The 21,096-nt window shown below is 44.7% G+C and overlaps 1 protein-coding gene across 1 annotated transcript; it reads left to right on the forward strand.

The window, feature by feature from the left end:
- Positions 1 to 776: 776 nt before the first annotated feature.
- LCK (LCK proto-oncogene, Src family tyrosine kinase) lies at positions 777 to 20,703 on the forward strand. Its single transcript, XM_033157640.1, has 13 exons — positions 777 to 1,047; positions 5,102 to 5,205; positions 5,840 to 5,921; positions 7,132 to 7,222; positions 7,912 to 8,010; positions 8,604 to 8,707; positions 9,706 to 9,855; positions 10,453 to 10,605; positions 10,953 to 11,132; positions 13,620 to 13,696; positions 15,391 to 15,541; positions 18,486 to 18,617; positions 20,233 to 20,703. The coding sequence occupies exons 2-13, from the start codon at positions 5,107 to 5,109 to the stop codon at positions 20,433 to 20,435; spliced, it is 1,521 nt and encodes a 506-aa protein (XP_033013531.1). The 5' UTR covers positions 777 to 1,047; positions 5,102 to 5,106; the 3' UTR covers positions 20,436 to 20,703.
- Positions 20,704 to 21,096: the final 393 nt, after the last annotated feature.

Consider the following 21,096-nt stretch of genomic DNA (forward strand, 5'->3'; position numbering starts at 1 on the left):
TGGCGTGCTCTGGTCCATGGGGTCACGAAGAGTCGGACACGACTGAACGACTGAACAACAACAACAACATATCCTATCTTTCATCCAAAGAGCTCAAGGTGGCATACATTTTTTATGCACTTGGCAGTTTTTGTATACATTATAGGCTAAAATTACATACTAATACCTTTTCCTTTCTCCTCATTTTTAACAATAGAACAACCCTGTGAGGTAAGTTAGGCTGAGAGACAGTGACTGGCCCAAGGTCACTCAATGAGTTTCATGGCTGAGTGGGGATTCGAACCCTGGTCTCCCAGGCCATACTTCTACACTCCACTCCAACCACTATGCCTCACTGGCTCTGCTTGGCCTGAGGGTGTTTGTGGTTCACTGTCTCCATCCATCTTCGTGCCAGAGGCACTGTGCATTCCCTGATTAGCCAGATGTCAACTATGGACCCCACCAGGAACCACAGAGATGTGGTATGGGCAAGGGTAAGAGAACAACAGGACCATAATGGCATCGTGAGCTACTCACCGAGTGGCCCAAGTCTTTGCCCACTACTCCATGCTGGCTTGGAGGCCAAGACAGCTGCCGCACAGAAACATGGAAGCGTTCGCAACATTAGCAGCTGAACTAACCTCACAGGAGTCCCCTGGGGTTGGATAGGAGCTGACTGTGTCAAACGTGCAAAGAGCTACACAATGTGGAACATGGGATCCACGTGGGGCCAGTGGCAGCATCCAGCACGACAGCAGGGAGGGCTTTGAAGTTGGCAGGAAACCTCTGGGTTTTCTTAGCAGCCTTGGAACCTTTTGTGGTCAAACAAGTGCTGAGAACAAGCTTCTAGAGCTGTCTGTGCAAAGCACCCGGAGGGCAGGAAATCAGCAGAGAAGGTGGCAAGAGAAAAAGAGAAGGACAGGGTATGCATTTGAGATCTCCTGGAGCCTTTTTGCACTCTAGACACACTATGATTCACTGCCCAATGTGATGAGGAAGAAGCCATTTCCCTCCCTTTCAATTTGTTGGAACCGGAGAGAGACTAGTTTTCACCATCCCTGCTAACAGGTAAGTGACGGAGGGCAAATATGGCCCCTGACATGTGAGGCGTGGATAAGGACCAGGTGGCCCCATATAGTTCTCAACTCTAGGCAAGAATTGTACACACAGACACAGGAATTCTCTCCCAAGGAAGACCTGCCAAGTCCATTATATTTGTTCTTTTATGTGGACAGTAAAACATTTTATTTGGTTGTGGTGGGGAGGCTTCTGAGTTAAAAGCGTCATAACATTTTCTTTAATGTGACGATTTTATTACAATTTCAGCATCTGCACTGATCTTTCTTTCTTTCTTTCTTTTGGGGCCCTGTAGGTTGAAAAGCAGACAATGCATTTAAAATAAAAAATTGAAAAAGACGAGTTTAAAATGAGAGGCACAAACCTTTAAGAAGGCAAACACAAACCTTTTATCCCTTTAAAAATGTAGACATCGATATACATATGTTTGTGTGTGTGATATGTTTATAGCCTTACTAAGCAAATCTCAAATATCACATAAAGTATATATACTATTTACACAGAAATGCAATGTGTGCAACATAAATTATGTATATATCCACATAGAACACAATCAAGATACATGACAATTAAGTGAGTAAGATAGAAAAAAAGAGATGAAAGAAAACATTTTTGTAAGTTGCCTTGAGTTTCATTTTTTAAAAGATATAGTAAATCAAAATAATAATAGAATTAATAGTTAAGGTGGATAAAAGTGCTTCAGTACAAATATTGCATTGTGTTAATTAATGTGCATACTATATAATAATGTCTATTGTACAGCATGAAAACAGCAGTATTTAACATTTACATAGCACTTGAACCAGTTAGAATTCTATGCGCTCTTCTCTGGGAGTAAGTCCCATTGAAGTAATAGGAACATGAAGAGATATGCACTGCAAGAGTGTTCAAAGCACCTTTAATGTCCAGTCTTTTTGCAGGCTTTACACCCACCCTGTAAGGTAAGCTCTGGAAAGCACTATGACCACGGGAGCACATGTTCCAAAAGTGTTCAATCTGAATTACTCCCTGGCAAATGTGTTGCAGACTGCGAATCCCATGAATGTGTGTGTGCAGCTGAGGCAACACTGGAACTGGTGGCTTTCTTCCGTCATTGGTAATCCCCATAGTTCCTGCATTGCTTTCAGTGATTGCATTGCTTATTTAATTTATGCCCCAACTATTCTCCAGGGAAGTCAAGGTGGCACACATGGTCTTCCCTCTCTCCATTTTATCCTCACAGCAACCCTGCGAGGTAGGTTAGGCTGAGAAGCAGTGATGGGGCCAAAGGTCATGCCTCGTGTGAGGATTTGAACCCTGATCTCTTACCTCCTTGTCCAACATTCTAACCATTATAGCACACTGAGAAGAAAACAACAGCAACAGCAACAACAAACGACAACAACAACAACAATTAATACCCTGCACATCCCCACTCTGCTACAACACACTGCATTTTTATAAAGTTTTTCTCAACCATTGCACCATTTTTAGATTTTTGCCCCCGACCTGAGTCCCTGTTTATAAGGTAAGGGGTGCCACGTTCATATCCCCTAAAGACACCACAGTCTCCGCTGGCCTTCATTCCAATGAAACCAAACCCTGGATAAGTTCAGGAACCTCTGGAGTTTCTCACCACTTGGGAGTTTGGGGTAGCTACAAGTAGGGGCACATTTTGCAGCTTCATACAACACGCAAGCAATTTCATTTATAACACTTCAGTCTTTTCCCTCCAGAATAATATTTTCCCAATAACGAGTGATTATTATATTTATTCAGGGTGAACTTCACCCTCTTTCTCCCTTGAATCTTGATACATAAGGTAATGTGGCAGTTCTTTAATTTGCCCAGCACCACAAAGACATCAACTTTCAACAATTTTTTGATCTTGGCCTTCCAATCCTTTTGATCAGATCAGCCTGAAATAATTAACGCTGTAAACACCCAGTGTAAAAAAACCCACAAATCTATGCGTTGTCTGATAGATATCCTTCTAAATCATTGGTAGTTTTAATAAATGTATTGTAATCCTGTTACTACCTTCTCCTGCAGATTGAGGATCAGGATCGTTAATCTAATCCTAGAGGGTCGATCTACTTGAGCATTCTTCATTGCTATAGTAGCCTGTGGCTTAAACATAAAACGACTTGTATTTTTTACCTTCACCTTAGCTATAGTAGCAGTATTTATTTTTAAGTAATCAAACAATGAACAATATTTTGACAGAAGTTATTCTGCTAAAGCCTGGATTTGATCGCTAGTGCATAAGTTTGGCAATTATTCTATTCCATTACCAAAATCTAAAAACTATACTGAAAAGTGAACCTTTACTTCTATCGATAATTGGCCCAAAACTCGTGAACGAGCCTTGTTAGACTTCAGGGAGGAACATGCAATGATAGTCTGAAATAGGCATTTTTTTTGTTTTGTTTTTGTACTTTCAAACCATCCGACTCCCTTAGCTGTCAACACTTGAATCATGGGTATAACCAGACTTCCTCCCACATACTTAGCAAAGAAAGAATAAAAAGAAATTGTGCATCATATTGGAAAGATTTTCTAGTTCTGGGTTTTCAATACCTCCCACAGTTTATGCGGATTTTCTTGTTTGAGGCTTAGGGAAGTTTCAAACACTAGACATTTAATTCCTCATTCACTTAGGTTTTGTGGGGCATCCACAAGATATCAACATTCAACAGTTTGCCCTCCCATGTTTTCTCTATAGTTCTTCCATCATTTCTCAGATTGCAGAAAGTCCAAATTTGAATAGAAGCGGTTACATCATCTGCAGTGTAGCAGGGGTCCCCACCAGACTGTTGCTGTTTGGTGGGGGCAATTCAGGTGCCTAACAACAGACTTAAAGGTAAAGGTACCCCTGATTGGGCAGGGCAGGGCAGGCGGACAGGACAGGATGGGACGACCAGGTTGAGAGCCACATGAAATTTAAGAACTATGGTAAATTAATTGCCATTCTCCTTTTTCATGCATGTTTCCCTTCACTCATGCACTGCTTGCACCAATCAGGCATGAATCCATTGATCCAAATCTGGGGTTCCTTTTGACCCCTACCCCCCAATTATTCAGAACTGCTAGCCAGTGATCAACCATAGCCACTCTATGAAACCAAATTATGTGGATGGAGTAAATTTCCAGGGGGGTTGGGGATCCATCCACATACTACATGAGTTGACTGAACATAATGAGACATGTTAAAGGTTATGTTTATGCATTTATTGATTTCCACCCACTGGGCAATCCTGCATCAAATGAGACAGCCCCCTGTTGGGGCAAAACCAGCATTCATCCTCCATGTGTCAATTCTAAGTTCATAGAATCTCACCCAGGTGTAATATTGACATGTCTAAATGCTGTATAACGCGAACAGGATTAGAGGTCAACCGCAGGTTTCAAACAGAAACTGTGTCAATGGAATCTTGGTTTTAATGTATGTCATATGCTCAAATCCACACCGTCCTAACCTTCCGGGTGTTTTTGGACTTCAACCCTTCAAGATCTGGAAGGCCTCAGATTTGCTGGTTTTGGTTTATGTAATTGAATCATAAAATCATAGACTCATATTATGCTTTGTAATATTTTTACATGAGCCAAATATACAGGCACAACCGGGGTGCCAACTTGAATGAAATATTGGGGGGGAGGTAAGCCCCATCCTGCATAATCAATCCCATTATATGGTGCACACACACCATTTGAATGACAATGCCCATTAACTTTGGGGGTCCCCGGTCCCGTTAAATATTTTATTGGGGGGGCGAAGACTCCTAGGAGTCATAGGAGTTGGCTCCTATGGACACAACTGGAATAACAGATGGCGGAATGTGGGGTGGACTTGCAGTAATAGCGTTAAGGTTGTGAGGAAAGCAAACAACAACAACAACAACAACAACAACAACAGGACACCCCATTCCTGTTCTAAGAAAACACTTTCTCTCTCCCTCTCCCCACAGTGTCTCCATTTAATTCTTTTGACTTGATGAATGTTATCATTAGCAGAACAGGGACATGAACGTGAATTTATAGTCCGTCTCTTGTTTTCCCCATGCAGAAATTATGGGTTGCTGCTGCAGTGACTACGATGATGACTGGGATGAGAACATAGAAATTTGTGAGACATGTCACTACCCTGTCGACCCTGCCACCAAGTCCCAGGTGAGAGACCTTGCAAGAGTTGCCACACAATAACTAGATTAATTGCATCACTCCTTTTCTCAAAAGCCCACACTAGCTCCTTATCAGGTTTTGCATAAACTTCAAGACCTAGCTGCTCACTCTCCCCACTCTGACAATAAGCCCAATTGCACATTGCACCTTTCTACTGTTTAATCAATTTCCTGCCCCAACCTGTCCATTCAACTCCAATGCATAATTTTAGATGCTGGAATTCAAGCTGTATGTCAACCTGCCCCAGCCTGCTGCCCTCCAGATGTTGGGGGAGCATCAGCCCAAGCCAGCATGGCCAATGGATGACAGAAACTGTAGTCCAAACATCTGGAGAGCACCAGATTGTGGAAAGGCAGCTGTATGTGAATATTCATTTCGTTTTTGTCAGTGGAGACAAATTTTAACTCTGGCTTTCTAAACCCGTTTTTGTTTTTAAAACCAGTTGAACCAACTTTTAATTCTAGCTAACTTTGCATAAAGTGTTTGCCCCACTTTGCTTCCACACTAATGTGACAAAGCCCAAGAAAAATAAGGGGGAAGTCATAAAACTATACGGCTGCTGGGAAACCCAAAGATCACTGCTATGGAAGGATCCTTGATTTGAACTTTGTTTCTTCCACAGAGGCTGATTTCCAATGGGTCTGAAATGTACAATCCTCTGATGTCTTGCGAAACTGTTCCTCCTCCCAGCTCACCTCTTCAAGGTTAAAATCTTGCCTTTCTTCCAACTTCTAACAGTAGCACAAAGGCTGTCTGGATTTATTGGGGATGCAAAAACGGTCTTGGAGTGGGTTTGTCAAATAGGCAACTCAAGAGCAGAGACCAACTGGGCCAGGGGCCATTGCCAGTGTAGTGGTAGCTAGCAGAGAGAAGCCCAGACCACTGTGCTCTTGAAAGACCTGCATTTCAATGTTATCTAGTGAAACATATTAAAGGACCCTGGGATGAACTTATCTGATTGCTCTACACAGGCACCACTAAAAACATTCCTTCCACCCTCTACAATGGTGAATGCTTGGGTTGTTTCTGTGGTTAATCCAGTCTTTGCTTGTTCAATAAATTTCTATTCTGGTTTTCTATGCTAGCACATTCAAAACAGCTAGTGAAGAATACAAACCATTACAACAATAAAAACCATAGTCAAACATAAAACAACTAACGTCAGAATAAAATATCTACACACCATGAAGATGAACCTTGAGTCTGTTCCGCAAAGCAAGAAGAGAGAGGGACCAGCAGATCTTCTTGGGAAGGGCATTCCACAGTTTTGGTGCCAATACCAAAAAGGCCCCGTGATTCAATATTGAGACATGAGCAGGATCACATTATGACATGCTAGCCCCTGAGAAAATATTAAAGTCCTTCATGGAGTACAGCCTTCTCTAGCCTACTGCCCTGCAGATGTTTTGGGTTACAAATCCTATTAGTTACAGTCAGTACATGCTAGCTGTAGCTGATGGAAGTGGTAGTCCAAAACATCTGGAGGGCACTAGTTCTATCCTAGTAGCTCCCCAAGTGTAGTACGTCTACAATGGCATTGCAGGGCAATGTACAGTAGCAATGTAAGGAAGGGGGGGTAGTGGATGTTATGTGAGCGGAATTCAAAATAGCATCTCTTCTAGCCCTGAAACCTGATTTGTCTTATACAGTGGTACCTCAGGTTAAGAACTTAATTTGTTCTGGAGGTCCGTTCTTAACCTGAAACTGTTCTTAACCTGAGGTACCACTTTAGCTAATGGGGCCTCCCGCTGCCGCCACTCCGCCGTCATGCAATTTCTGTTCTCACCCTGAAGCAAAGTTCTTAACCCGAGGTACTATTTCTGAGTTAGCGGAGTCTGCAACCTGAAGTGTCTGTAACCTGAAGTGTCTGTAACCCGAGGTACCACTGTAGTGACATGCTGATTTTCTTCATAGATAAACTGGTGGTTGCATTATATGATTATGAGTCACTGCATGATGGAGATCTGGTGCTCCGGAAAGGTGAACAGCTCCGGGTACTGGAAGAGTAAGTCTTCTTCCACATTAGAGTGTTACCTGTAGGTTTGGCACACCAACAAAAAGAATAATCTGTCACACCCAAGCAGCAGGAGCTGCATTGTGGGTTTGCATCCCATGATACATTGCCTTCTACCATGCCATCCAGATTTTTTTTGGCCAAGACAATATCGTTGATACACATCAGTATGGTTGAACATGCTCATACTTAGAATGGTAGATGCCCTAAGTTGGATGTTCACAAACCAGTGGGGGGAATTCCATATTTTTCAATGGTTGAAACCCTTATCATCGTATCTGCTGGCATTTGGAGTTAAATGCTCAATAGAAGTTGAACTGAATAAAGAAATGAAAACAGATTTATTTTTTTCTTCTGGAAGCAAATAACATAGAAACCAGCATTAAACTTGTAGCTATATTCTGCTATGTATTTGGAAGTGGCTTTCATGTCTTGTGAAAGCAGAAATGTAATGCAGAAACTAATAGCTAGGGAAACACTGGGGGAAATTGAATTAACTGTTGTGTGAATGCAGCCCATGTGTGTTTGCTGGATTAGAATCAAAGGCAAAGGAACTCATTCAAGGTGACACAAGACTATCAGGTTTTGGTCCATTCTTTCCCTTTGCCTGATGGATGTGGTGTGGGATCAGGATCAAGCAAAGGTAGGAGAATGACTGGTATTCAATTCTTCTCCTTTAGGACTGGGGAATGGTGGAAAGCGCAGTCTCTCACCACTGGGCGAGTGGGTTACATTCCAAGAAACTTTGTTGCCAGGATGAACACCCTGGAGCAAGAGCCGTGAGTAAAAACATCTCCACGTTTCTCCACATGTGATGCCCCTCCAGCAATCCAATTAAATAAAAAGTAAGCAACTGTATGATATTTTACCGTGCCATCCTAGGCATGGTTGTCCCAAAGAGTTTAATGGTGCTTAGTCCCATATTAAGTGTGCAGCCAAAAAGTGCAAGCCTGGATAGACATGCCCACTCAGGACTGTTCCTCTGAAATTAAGCTACAATCTTATACCCATTAACTTCTCTGAGTACATCTCACTGAACAGAATGGGACTCATTGCTTAGTGTTGCGCTGTTAGTTGGTTAATCTGTTTGTTAAGGAGAAGGGCATGCAGAAGGCCCTATGTTCACACATGTTTGGTGTGACTATGGCCTTTGGGTTCTCAAGATAGAGTGGGTGCTGGAAGGGGTGTTATTCCTTGGAAATTTTGTTTAAACACACACACACACACACACACACACACGTATATCTGAAAAGTTGAACATTTTATTGATTAATGTTTTCTTTTGCTTTAAATTAAAATGGCTGTTGCCTACCTACAGCATACCAAAACGCTCAAACTCTGCAAGCCTCTCTGTGCTACTTCTTTCTTGCAGCTGGTTTTTCAAAGCTCTCAGCAGGAAGGATGCAGAACGGCAACTCCTGACCGCAGGCAACACGCACGGCGCTTTCCTCATTCGGGAGAGTGAATCCACCAAAGGTAATCAACAGCCGCCACCACAGTGCCCAAATTAAGGGGCGGTGGGGGGAAGAGGGCCCTGGGCAGGCATGTGTGTCACACACCCACACACACCACGTGTATCCACACAGGGTCATTCTCTCTCCCCAGTAAGTAACAGAGGCTGGAGAAAGACAAAAAAATTAAAGAGTCTGTGTGCACACTCCCATTTACTTTGCATCCAGTGTGCTCCTGTTTCTGGTTTGGGAAGTGGTGTGTACACATGACTTGTAGCTACAATCCACATCTATATTGTCATTTCTTATGAAATACTGTGCTTTGGCATATTTCCCCCCAAGCCAGCTTTGCTCTGAATAGAGAAAAAGAAGGTCCTAGCTGTTTTCTAAGATGGGAATGTGTACACAGCCTGAGTTGAGAGAAGTTTCCCAAACCTTCCTTTCGTACACACAAACATCCCTTTCATCCCACCATTGGGTGATAGCTAACCAAGCCATGCTCAGGCTAGAGTCACTGAGATAACAGAATGCTGGCTTAGATGGGCCATTGGCCTGATCCAGCAGGCTCTTCGCTAGCTCTTAAGTTCTAAACCAGAGTGTTCAGCAGGTATTGATTCTCTCTGCTTCTTGAGTATTATCTCATAGGTATGGTGCCTGACTGGACCACTTTGAGGGTACTGTTCCATTCTGTTGAAAGAACCAGAAGAGATTCTTAACATTTGAGGAAAATTTGGGATTCCTGTTTAAAATAAAATATCTGAATGATTTTGCAGTGTACATGAAATAATTTTTTTAAAGACCAGCATCATTTTCTCAGAGTGTGGGTCCACAGAGAGGGAAAGAGGCAGGGCCAGGGAGACAAAAGGCTGAGGGAGAAATATCTGTGGAATTTTGATTGGGGGGGGGGGAATCAGCAAGGCAAGTGCTGGGGTTTTTTTGTGGGGAGTGGGGAGGAGCCCACATGTCTCTGGGTATAAGGAGACAAAAGAAATATTCACTCTGTTTTCTTCCGGGTCTCCTCAGGTTCCTTTTCCCTCTCCATTCGTGACTTTGACAAGGACCAGGGAGAAGTCGTGAAGCACTATAAGATCCGCAATATGGACAACGGCGGCTTCTACATCTCCCCTCGCATCACCTTTGAGAGCCTGCACCAGCTGGTGGAGCATTATATGAGTAAGGCTAAAGAGGCCACCCGACCCTGAAAGCCTCTCTCTGCCTGTCCTGGCTGCTGGGAGGAAGGACACTGCTCCTTCTCCTGGAGGGGGCTCCGGTCCATGAAAGCTGGTGCCACCAATACATCTGTTGCTCAAATCCAGCCTTCACCTACTTGGTGCCCTGGCCTGGGCTGCCCATGAAGCTCGGTGAGGCAGTCACCTTAGGTGGCAGCTTGGGGGACAGCTGAGAGGGGCAGCAGATATGGCCCCACAAGGAGCGTGCCACTTGCCACCTCCTGTGCTTGTTGCCACAGGCTATCGAGGGCTGCTAGTCACAATAGCTATGCTCTGCCTCCAGTCAGAGGCAGCAAATACTTCTGAATACCAGCTGCTGGAAACCACAGGAGGGGAGAGGGCTCTTGTGCTCAAATCCTACTTGCAGGTTTTGCACAAGCATCTGGTTGGCCACTGTGAGACCATTGGACTAGAGGGCCAGTGGCCTGATCCAGCAGGCTCTTCTTGTGTTCTAATATTCTCTTAGCCAGATGGTGTAAACACATCTTCTGCTGCCCGCCTCCTGCCCTTCAGCTTCTGTCTTTCTTTCGTTTCTTCACAGGCAACACGGATGGGCTTTGCACTCGCCTCGGCAAGCCCTGCCAGACGCAGAAGCCACAGAAACCCTGGTGGCAGGATGAGTGGGAGGTGCCTCGGGAGAGCCTCAAGCTGGTGGAGAAACTGGGAGCCGGGCAGTTTGGAGAAGTTTGGATGGGTGAGTAAGTAGGGGTGGCAGCAGGGAAAGACTGGTGGAGGCAGGGGTCATTGGCATCCTGCTTGCCCATAGATTTCAGCCGAGGAACCTCAGCTTTGATTCTGGAAAACCCAGCAGGTTTCTAGCCCTCAATGCAATAAGATTTAAAGCATGCCCAGCAACATTTCAGTGATTAAAAAACGAGGACAGTCTTGGGGTCTTTTAACTCCCCATTTCGTCCACCAGACATCCATTGGTCCCTTCACTCAGCCAGGGTGCCCTTGTGGAGGTACATGCATTGCCAGGTGCAATCCCAAATCCTGGCTCCAGTCCTCCTGAGCTGAGATCCTCACTCTGTCCCTTGGCAGGTTACTATAACAGCCACACAAAAGTCGCCATCAAGAGTCTGAAGCAAGGCAGCATGTCGCCTGAGGCCTTCCTGGCTGAAGCTAACCTGATGAAGAAACTGCGGCATCCGCGGCTGGTGAGGCTTTATGCTGTGGTGACCCAGAAGCCCATGTACATCATCACTGAGTACATGGAAAAAGGTGAGGCGCTAGACAGCATTACCTGCTCCTTCACTCTGGCAGAGCTTCATTTTGAGCTGGGGGTTCTCCAGAGACTCCAACCATGGAAGGGCCATCGCTCAGTGGAAGGGCCTTTGCTGTGTATGCAGAAGGCCCCACGTTCCATCCTGAACTTCTCCTGGCAATGTTGGGAGAGAGTCCTGCCAAGTTGCTAGTTATCCAAAGAAGCAGCGGGACAGCAGACAGGGCCTTCTCACCTGCTCAAGATGGTACCATTGACTCCCACTGCCCAGAATTTCCCGGAAATCAAATCACTCATGTGACACTCTCCCCTTCTGCAGTTTCTAAATTTGTCCAGTCCTCTTTTAAAGCTGGATTGGTGGCCACCGCTGCCTCCTGTGGGAGGGACATTATTTAAGTATGCAGTGAGTGAAGAAGTTCTATCTAGTCTTATAGGGCCCAACCTAAGGCCCTCCAGATGTTCTGGACTGCCTGTGTACTGATGGTGTTGCAGTCCAAAGCATCTATAGGTCTTCAGGTTGGGGAAGGCTTGTGCCGCAGGATTTCTTTTTCTGTTGGGAGAGATGACTGGAGACAGCACTCAAAGGAAAGCATTGATACCTGCGTATTTGCACAAATGTTAAGCATGAGGGAACAGGCAAGCATCCAAACCGAAAGTGCTTATCTTTAAAGCAGTTTCTCTGAAGGCAAATGGCCAACTAAGGCTCCTTCTTCCAGGCAGCAAGAATACAGGAATGTTCCCTTGATTGTTCTCTTTAGAATGGCTCAGAATATGGCTCCAACGTATTATAAACAGCAGATTTGTCACCTTAAGTGGATTCTGCCCCATTAGGCACAAGAGAACTTGAAGCTGGCAGCAAGGGGAAACACAGGCGCTTCCCCAACTTGCCCTGAGTTTTGATAGGCAAACAAAGCTCAAGGCAACCTCACTGCTTCTTTAGTCCCTACCAGACCCGTCTCACACCGTAGCATCTAGCCACCAAAGCTGATCAAAGAAGCATCTTTTAGGCATTTGTGCACACTGAGAAAATATCAGTTGGCCACCACTGTCCATTAGCATGCAATTAATTGACCTTCACTGCCCATTTGTGTACTACAGAAAGATGACCCTCAATGTATGACACCACACAACAGTACCTCTGAATGTTACAACCACTCTTTGTTCAGGTTTGGGCTGTGCCTGGGATAGAATGAAGAGCAAGAAAAATATGGAAAGGGAGTAAAATTAGCCGTGGGATTTTTTTTATCCCCTCCCCATGACAGAGGGTGCTGACTCCCATGTCCCCACTCCTCCTCCTGTTCTCCCTCTCTTGCATCATCAGATTTGTTTTAGACACTTCCTCTGCGGTGCCCTTTGCTCTAGATTAATGGAGGTCAGAACCCCAGCTCGCTTGCTGGATTTGGCATAAGGCAGTGGAGAAAGAGAAGGAAATTAAAGGTTATTGTGTGACACAGCTACAACTACAATGGGAGCAGCCTGCCAAGGCACAAAAATAGCCAGAGGATTTGGGAGGGGTTTCCTGCTTCTCAAAGCTTTTACCGCCCATTTTGGCTCTCATATGTCCCTTCAGCAGGCTGCACCAGAGATGGTGTCTGCCTAGATCTGTCATTTATCCTTCTACGTCTCCATCCATTATCCACCATCATCAAAAATAGTCAGGCATCACCAACAAAGAGAAATAACACCGTCTTGCAATCTAAAAAGCCACGATGACACTTTAGAGGGAAAGGGGAAGAAGAGCAAAAAGGAAAGAGAATAAATGGTGGGATGCCATAAATGCATAGCTGTTAGCAAAGGTCAAGGGAAGGGTCTCTTTCTCCCTCCAGCTCATGCAAAGAGGCCAGCTGGCCAGCTTCTAGGAAGCTTGTGAGTCAATGGTTTTTTCAAGACGACCTGTTCGTTGAGCATCTATCCTGATTCATTTGCACAAACTTTGCAGGGAGGTTGGATAACACCAGCTCTTTTTTGAGCATTCCTTCTGATTTGTTTATGGGGAGGCAATTCAAAGCAAATGCTCTCACACTTACCAGTGCATTTCCCATTTCCCACCCCCACCCCCTAAGTCCAGGGTTCTTTGGAGGTGGGTTTCTTGTACAGCATCCACTTTAATTAGACAACCTGAATTTTCCTGTTAGCAACTGAACCCCCACTCCTTAGTCATAGAATCATAGAATCATAGAGTTGGAAGAGACCACAAGGGCCATCCAGTCCAACCCCCTGCCAAGCAGGAAACACCATCAAAGCATTCCTGACAGATGGCTGTCAAGCCTCCGCTTAAAGACGTCCAAAATAGAATCATAGAGCTGGAAGAGACCACAAGAACTAGTGATGGTCTACAAGCAGCACACATTCACTGGGGTGAACAACATATTCAAGTTCACAACTACAGCTGAGTGATAGCAGTTCGGAACTCTAAAATAGGTCAGCAGAACTGTGCAGAGATATACTTCACATATTTTAATAGGCTTTTCCCCTCCCCCATACAGGAAACTTGGTGGATTTCCTCAAAGCTGTTGAAGGCATCAAGCTGACCATTTATAAACTGCTGGATATGTCAGCACAGGTGAGGATAAGAGTGGGCAAGGAGTAAAACCTGGGAGGATGGTGGAAGAGGACCAGTTGGTGAGAATATATGATATGGAGAGATGGGCTGGGTGTCTGGATTACATTTTCTGACAACTTAATTTCAGCACCAGAATAAATGTGAGGAAGGATTTCTGCTGGGAAACAGAACCTAGAATAATGAAATATGGAGTGCCTAATCATAGAATCATAGAATCATAGAGTCGGAAGAGACCACAAGGGCCATCCAGTCCAACCCCCTGCCAAGCAGGAAACACCATCAAAGCATTCCTGACAGATGGTTGTCAAGCCTCTGCTTAAAGACCTCCAAAGAAGGAGACTCCACCACACTCCTTGGTAGCAAAATCCACTGCCGAACAGCTCTCACTGTCAGGAAGTTCTTCCTAATGTTTAGGTGGAATCTTCTTTCTTGTAGTTTGAATCCATTGCTCTGTGTCCACTTTCCATCAGATAACGAACTTAGCTTACCTAACACATTGGGAATAAGGTTTTATTTAACTTTTGGAGTGCTCAGTGCAAACTGCCATTTTTCTTGGTTCATATCTGCTGCTGAGGGGACGAGTCCCAGCACCCTCACAGAACTACAATTCCCAGAGTTCTGTGCAGGAAGTCAGAATATCTAAAGCGGTTGAAAGACAGTGTCAGACCTGGAGCAGGATTCACATGCTTGCTTAGCCATGAAACCCCTTGGGTGATCCTGACAGTCACTATCACTACTGCTCAACCTGTCCTACCTCACAGGATTGTTGTGAGGATAAATATTTGTATGTGAGAAGGGCTCGTGTGCTAGCTTATGTTCCTTGGTGGAGAGCTAAGATATTAATGAAACAAACATAACAAAACCAAGGACACACAGCCAGGAAGAAATTTGCCCTTGTTGAAATTCTGCCTGCTGGGCAGCTGTGAAAATCACACAATATCTGCTGTAGTAGCAGCAAGACGCATACAGGTTAATTCAGTGAAGATGAGTTTATTTAAAGAAAACAAAGAAAACAACCAAGCCTCTAGACTGGAGCTCCCTGCTCTCACGACCTCTGGCTACTCTGTTGATGACTCATCTGAAACTTCAGGGTGGTTCCTCTTCCCTTTGAAACCTTGCGAGAACACCATCCTCTTCCTCCTCCTCCTCTGAGATGACAATTTCCCTTTCTCTTGCACCCCACTCCTCCTGCGTTCCTCTGAGGTAGGAGGAGCCGGTAAAGGCTCTGACAAACTGCTTTCAGAGAGATTCAGACTAGCCCTGGACTGAGCTCTTCCCTCAGTCTTATCTCTTGCTGTTTCCATGACAACCTGCTCTCCCAGCTCTTGGCTGCCCTCCCAGTCAGACAGCTGCAGCTGCTGGCTACTTGGCTGTAACCTGACATCTGCCAGACAAAAAGGGAAAAGATGCATCAACGGAGTGAGTGGAAAACTGCAGGGAAAGTTGTTCTTGGTGACATTCACCTGTCTGGTGCAGTGGTTAGAGTGGTGAGGCTAGACCTGAGTTCAAATCCTGCCTCAGTCATGAAGTTTCTTGAGACTGCCAGCCATGCACTATCCTCAAATGACTATCATTCCAACCTACCTAACAGGGGAAGAGGAGAATCTTATACTGGGTTGCTGGGAGGAAGGGAGTAGTGGGATGAAATTGCAAGAAAGAAATATGTAACAACCCCATCCTCTTCTCTCATAAAGATAGCAGAAGGAATGGCATTCCTTGAAAAGAAGAATTATATCCATCGTGACCTGCGAGCTGCCAACATCTTGGTGTCAGAGATGCTCTGCTGCAAGATTGCTGATTTCGGCCTGGCCCGGCTTATAGAGGATGAGTACACAGCTCAAGAGGGTGGGTCTTCTTCCTTAGCCTGGTCTTCCCAGCTGCTGCTTGCCTCTTTGTGGGAAGCAGGAAAGTGACAGGGAAGGGTCTTTGCAGAGTCCAGCCGGCTGGTACCACCCCCAAGGTGTGAAAGGCATATGTTAGACCCCCACACCAGACAAGGATGCCTGCTTGTGAATGGACTCTTATACAGACTCCTTTCACACAGTGCCACCTGTGCAAGTGAATCAACAAAAGGTACTAGTCCATATGTTTATTAGTATTGATACACACACAAAGAGAGAGGGGGGTGAGAATGTAGATTGGGATCTACTGGTGGTTGACTAATGGATCAAGGGAGGTTTCCAATTCCCACTCCCCATATTAGCGACAATAAATGGCTTTTCTCTTCCCCTCTACCTAAACCAGACTCCTGCCTGAAACTCTGTAGAGCAGCCGTCAGTCAGTGTAGACACTACTGAGCTAGATGAACCAATGATCTGACTCAGTATAAGACAACTTCCTATGGCAATTGGTTGCAACCCTGAATCAAAGTTTTTCTTTTCTTTTTGGTAATATAGTTTTTTATCCAGTGTCATCTTTAAACATGGTTACATTGAGATATATCTTTGTCTACGTTAGAGCATATCAACATGCAACAATTACATAAAAAGAAAGCAACAACCAACACTGGGATAAACGTTTCTGAATAGTTTAACAAAGTTGTGTCAAAGTGTGTATACCAAAATTACTACAGTTATTACAGTTACGTCATTATGTATAGTAAGCTGTATCACTTAGATTGGTGAGCATAAGTAAAAGTTTTCTTGCATCAAGTATCAATAACAATCACATCACAATTTCACCTCTGGCTGTGCCTCCCCAGTCACTCCCCAGACTGAGGATCTAGTCAAAAACAACAGAATAATAATAATAATAATAATAATAATAATTATTATTATTATTAGTACCCCGCCCATCTGGCTGGATTTCCCCAGCCACTCACAGCATAGATCCTTCAGGCTTGAAGGCTGTCCAAAAATGGCTAAAATGGGGTTGCTGTAGGGTGGAGGGGAGGACAATTTTGCAAAGCTTCCTGAGTGGGGAAAACTATTCCTTGCCCGAGGTGACATGAGGCTGAGTGGCCATTTTACAAGCCTGTGCAATGTGGAATTACTTTATTTCACAGGTGAAAATATTCTCACATGTGCAGTTCCCTCTGTTACATGCCCACACCATCACAGGCACTTTTTCGCTGCCAGAACTTTCTACCAACCCGGGGACTAGTGCCTTTTATGGACTTATATGCACAGGTAGACTTGTGGAAAAGATGGTGTGCTTGCATTTCATGGCACACACATCTGCATTAAGTACTGGAAGCTGGATCCCTAGAATGTGGGTCATGACGCTCCTCTCTCCCCCCCCCTTGCAAAGTCTTATGGGGCTCGGTGGTTCAGCTGCTCTCCTGCCCCTTTCCCACCGCAGGTGGGTGAAGACATATAATAAACACTTGTCCCCCATTCCCCATCTCACAGCTTGGCAACTGACAGCCACAGCTGCTTAACCTAAGGCCTTTGCTTAAAGCAATAACTCACCTCTTGAGGAAACCAGAGCCCGCCAGGGTGGGGGTGGGGGGCCGCTTTGTGTGTGAGAGAGGGAAGAAGTGTGAGCAGCACACAGAGGCTGCACTGGGGGGCCTGCGGTTTTGAGCTGAAGCAACCTGTAGCTGGAGCTCTCTGAAGAGATTTTTCACCCAGCAGTGCAGTGAGGAGAGAGCAAATCCCCTTCTTAGATAACAAGGCCTGCTTCTTCCTCAACCTGGTTCCCTCTGTTACATGGAGAGCAGGAGGATCCAGTCTTCAGAACTAGGAAGCAATTTCTCCTCCTCCTCCTCCTCCATCTTTTTTGGGGGGGAAATCCAGTCTAGTCCCTCCCCCCCTTTTGTCTTGACTACCGAGGTATAGTCAAGCTATTTTAAAAGAAGTATATTACACAGTGGCTTCAGAATTGGTATCTGCATGTGTGTGAGAGAGTGTGCGTGCACGCTCACACACAAAATGTTAGGCACCAGGAAAAATGATTTTTCCCAACCTTCAGTTTGGCCTTCAGTTATATGTGGCCTCCTTCAGTGTTAGTTCTGCCTTTTTATAAAAGTGAATGTGCTTTTAGCTTTGACTTGTTTTAGTTCTATGTTGCTTTTAATGTACGGTATGTGGGGTTCTTTTTTTGTAAGTTGCTTCAAGTTATTTTTCTAATAATAATAATAATAATAATAATAATAATAATAATAATAATAATATAGCACCTTTTGCCAACCTGATATCCTCCAACATTTTGGACTAAAACTCCCATTCAGTCAGGGAAGCATTTTCGCTGGGGCAGATGGCAGTTGGAGTCAAAAACATCTGCCAGGCACCAGCTTGGTGAAGGTCAGTAGGACACTCCCTCTAGCACCAGAGGCAGCATCCCTCTGACTGAGTACCAGTTGGTAGAGATAATGGGTGGGAGGAGAAGAGGGCTGCTGTCCTACTCACATCTTGCTTTTGGGTTTCCCATTTGATTGGCCACTGTGAGGACAGGATGCTGGCCAAGATGAGCCTTTGTCTGGATCCAGCAGAGCTCTTCTTATCTTCTAATGAAGGTCTAAATGAGATCCAGTTCCTGTCACCTCTCCTCCTGCTTATAGTCAATATTTATATTTCCAGCCTAGGTTGCCTGAACAAGCAGCCAGAAATATTTACCAATGGTACAAATGTGAATTTTGCATCTGTTCCTGCAAATCTGCATTGGGAAAGGTTGTAAGGATGGGAAAAATAAGTTTTTGCTTCGGACCAGGTTGTAGGTCTGCAGGGCAGTCATTGGTGTCAGGTGGAGGTAGAGCTCCTTCTTGTGGTCAGCGCATTAACAGCACCAGGAAAAGTACCTGAATTCTGCACCAAGGATCGTATAATCCTGCAATCTTTGTGTATTTCAGGAGCAAAATTTCCCATTAAGTGGACAGCTCCAGAGGCTATCAATTATGGGACATTCACCATCAAATCAGACGTTTGGTCATTCGGGATCTTGCTGACTGAGATCATCACCTATGGGCGGATTCCTTACCCAGGTCAGAATTTCTCAGCAGCAGAAATGCAACCATTTCCCCTCCTGCACAAAGTACTTTGTATCCACAGGGAGAACCAGAGTCCTTTATGAAAACAAAACCACAAAACCCTTCTCCTGCCTTGCACTGTGAATTCAAAAAATCAGCCAGAAAGCCATACAAAAGCCTCCACTGGTGGAAAACCGGGAGGGGAAAAATCATTCTATACAGATAGTCTTAATAGCTGAAAATAAAATGGATAGATGATCCACAGCACTGAAAAAAACATTTCCATAAACTCTTACCTGTGGAAAGCAAATGTGGTGTAGTCTGAGAACGGGACTAGGAACTAGGAGACCAGGGTTCCAATCCCCACTCAGCCATGGAGCCCACTGTGTGCTCTTGAGCCAGTCACTGTCTCTCAGCCTAACCTCCCTCACAGGGTTGTTGTGACCATAAAATGGAGAGGGGTAGAAGTGTGTACTCCACCTTAAGCTCTTTGGAGAAAAGATGAGGTATAAATGTAACAATGAAATAAATAAATAAATAGAACAAGCAGAAAAATAGCATCAGCTCCAGCCATGGCCCCGCTGGCTGGAACTGATGCAAGCTTTAGTCCCAAACATCTGGAGGGCACCAGGTTAGGGAAGGCTGGTACATGACTTTTGAAATTTGGCCAGAAGAGCAAAGTGAGCAGATTCATGGTAGATGGCTATTAATGGCTAATAACCAGAGGCAATGCTCTGACTCCACGGTCACCTGCTTCTGGCAGAGATTTTTTGCCCTGTTGATGACTTTATTGATGGGCCCTCAACCTGTGTTTGTTTGCTGAACAACTTGGCCATTATTAGGTAGGTAGGACACAGAAGCTGAGCCCAGCTATTAAGAGTGTGCCTCTCCAAGCACTGATTACATTCTAACACTAAATCTAGAATTTATGGGTGCCTGACACCTACAAACTCTGGCACCCAAAACTCATAACTGTATTTTAGAATACTACTTGGATCAAACATTTTGTTCACTTAAGCTGTTTATGCACTGCGCCTTTGAAGCACATTCCTTCCCTCAAAGAATTCTGGGACTGTAGTTTGTTAAGGGTGGCTGAGAACTGCAGTTCTGTGACGGGTAAACTACAGTGCCCAGAATTCTTTGAGGAAAAGAATGTGCTTCGGATATGCTTTGAAGGTACCACCTTAGTTTCTTTAATGCAAAATGAAGTGATGTGGCAGGTGCCTGACTAGACAATGTCTTCTTTGGGGCAACGTGAAATCTTTACCATTGAGCATATACCAGCCTCAACCTAATGAGTTTGCTATGAACTTCCTGAGTCACCAGGATGGTTAAAATATTGCACACAAAGCTTCTATGATTCCCCATCCCACCTTTTCTCCCTTGATCCTTTTTTGGGGTGGTAGTGGCGGTGCTAACATCAAGTCTGAGGAACTGTGAAACTCAAAAGCCAATTTACTGCTTTGCTGTGTTTTTTAGTTGGTCCTAATACAGGTGTGGGGGACCTTGCTCCTTGGACCCCAAAACTGACCTGGATGTCCTTGGGACTACCCTGCCTCCTAGTCTACCCATATATGCTATGATCTTTCCCAGGCTCCTTCTAACATAACACTTTGTGTTGTGGCTGTAGGGATGAGCAACCCAGAGGTCATACAGAATTTGGAGCGAGGCTACCGGATGCCAGCACCTGAAAACTGTCCAGAAGAGCTGTACAAACTGATGCTTCAGTGCTGGAAGGAGAACCCTGACCAGCGGCCCACATTTGAGTACCTGAAAGGTGTCCTGGAGGACTTTTTCACTGCCACTGAAGGACAATATGAGCAGCAGGTGTGACAATAGACCTCAGAGCATCCCGAACAATACAATGAAAAATTTTCCTTCATGTTGCTCCCCCCCCCCGAGACATTTTGTAGCAAGATGCACCTTGAAGACTTGGAGGAACCTGTTGTATCCCAGACACCAGATGAAATGACACTCTTTGAGTGAGACTTAGACGCCTTTCCTCATAATCCCTGTGGAAGAGAGATGAGGGTGGGGTGGGGCTGCAGCTATTATAGGGAAACAGTTATTGCTTATATTATTTCAGATTTTCAAGGATGGGGTGGGGGGGATGAGCGGGAACCTTCTAGGCTAATCCATGAAGAGCTGAGTTTAAAAAGCCCTTGCATTCACTCTTTTAATAAATGCTAAAAACAAAAACAGAGTTCAATCCTGCATGGGAAAAAATAAGCTGTGATTCAGTAATCCTAGATGCTGTGATTTATTATGATATATTCTCCAGGGCAAAGACCACTCCGTTTTTAATTTTGTAATTTTTTTTTGCATATGTTATTCTGCAAAGTGCCACACATAGTGATGGTGCTGTATAAATAATTAGCAAACAAAGTAAAAAAAAAATACAGATAATTGTGAAGGCATTCTGTCCATGCTCAGAGGCACTTGCTTCTCTGTGACTGCCATGCAGCATATTCCAGAGCTGAGCACTGGCTATGAT

Source organism: Lacerta agilis, chromosome 8 (assembly GCF_009819535.1).
Source record: "Lacerta agilis isolate rLacAgi1 chromosome 8, rLacAgi1.pri, whole genome shotgun sequence".
Classification (NCBI taxonomy): Eukaryota; Metazoa; Chordata; class Lepidosauria; order Squamata; family Lacertidae; genus Lacerta; species Lacerta agilis.

Excerpts from the sequence above, each read along its gene's own strand:
- LCK (XM_033157640.1), top strand. The coding sequence starts at position 5,107 with ATGGGTTGCTGCTGCAGTGACTACGATGATGACTGGGATGAGAACATA. Across the intron at positions 7,223-7,911 it reads CAGCTCCGGGTACTGGAAGA|GACTGGGGAATGGTGGAAAG; the intron begins GTAAGTCTTCTT and ends CTTCTCCTTTAG. Across the intron at positions 9,856-10,452 it reads GCTGGTGGAGCATTATATGA|GCAACACGGATGGGCTTTGC; the intron begins GTAAGGCTAAAG and ends GTTTCTTCACAG.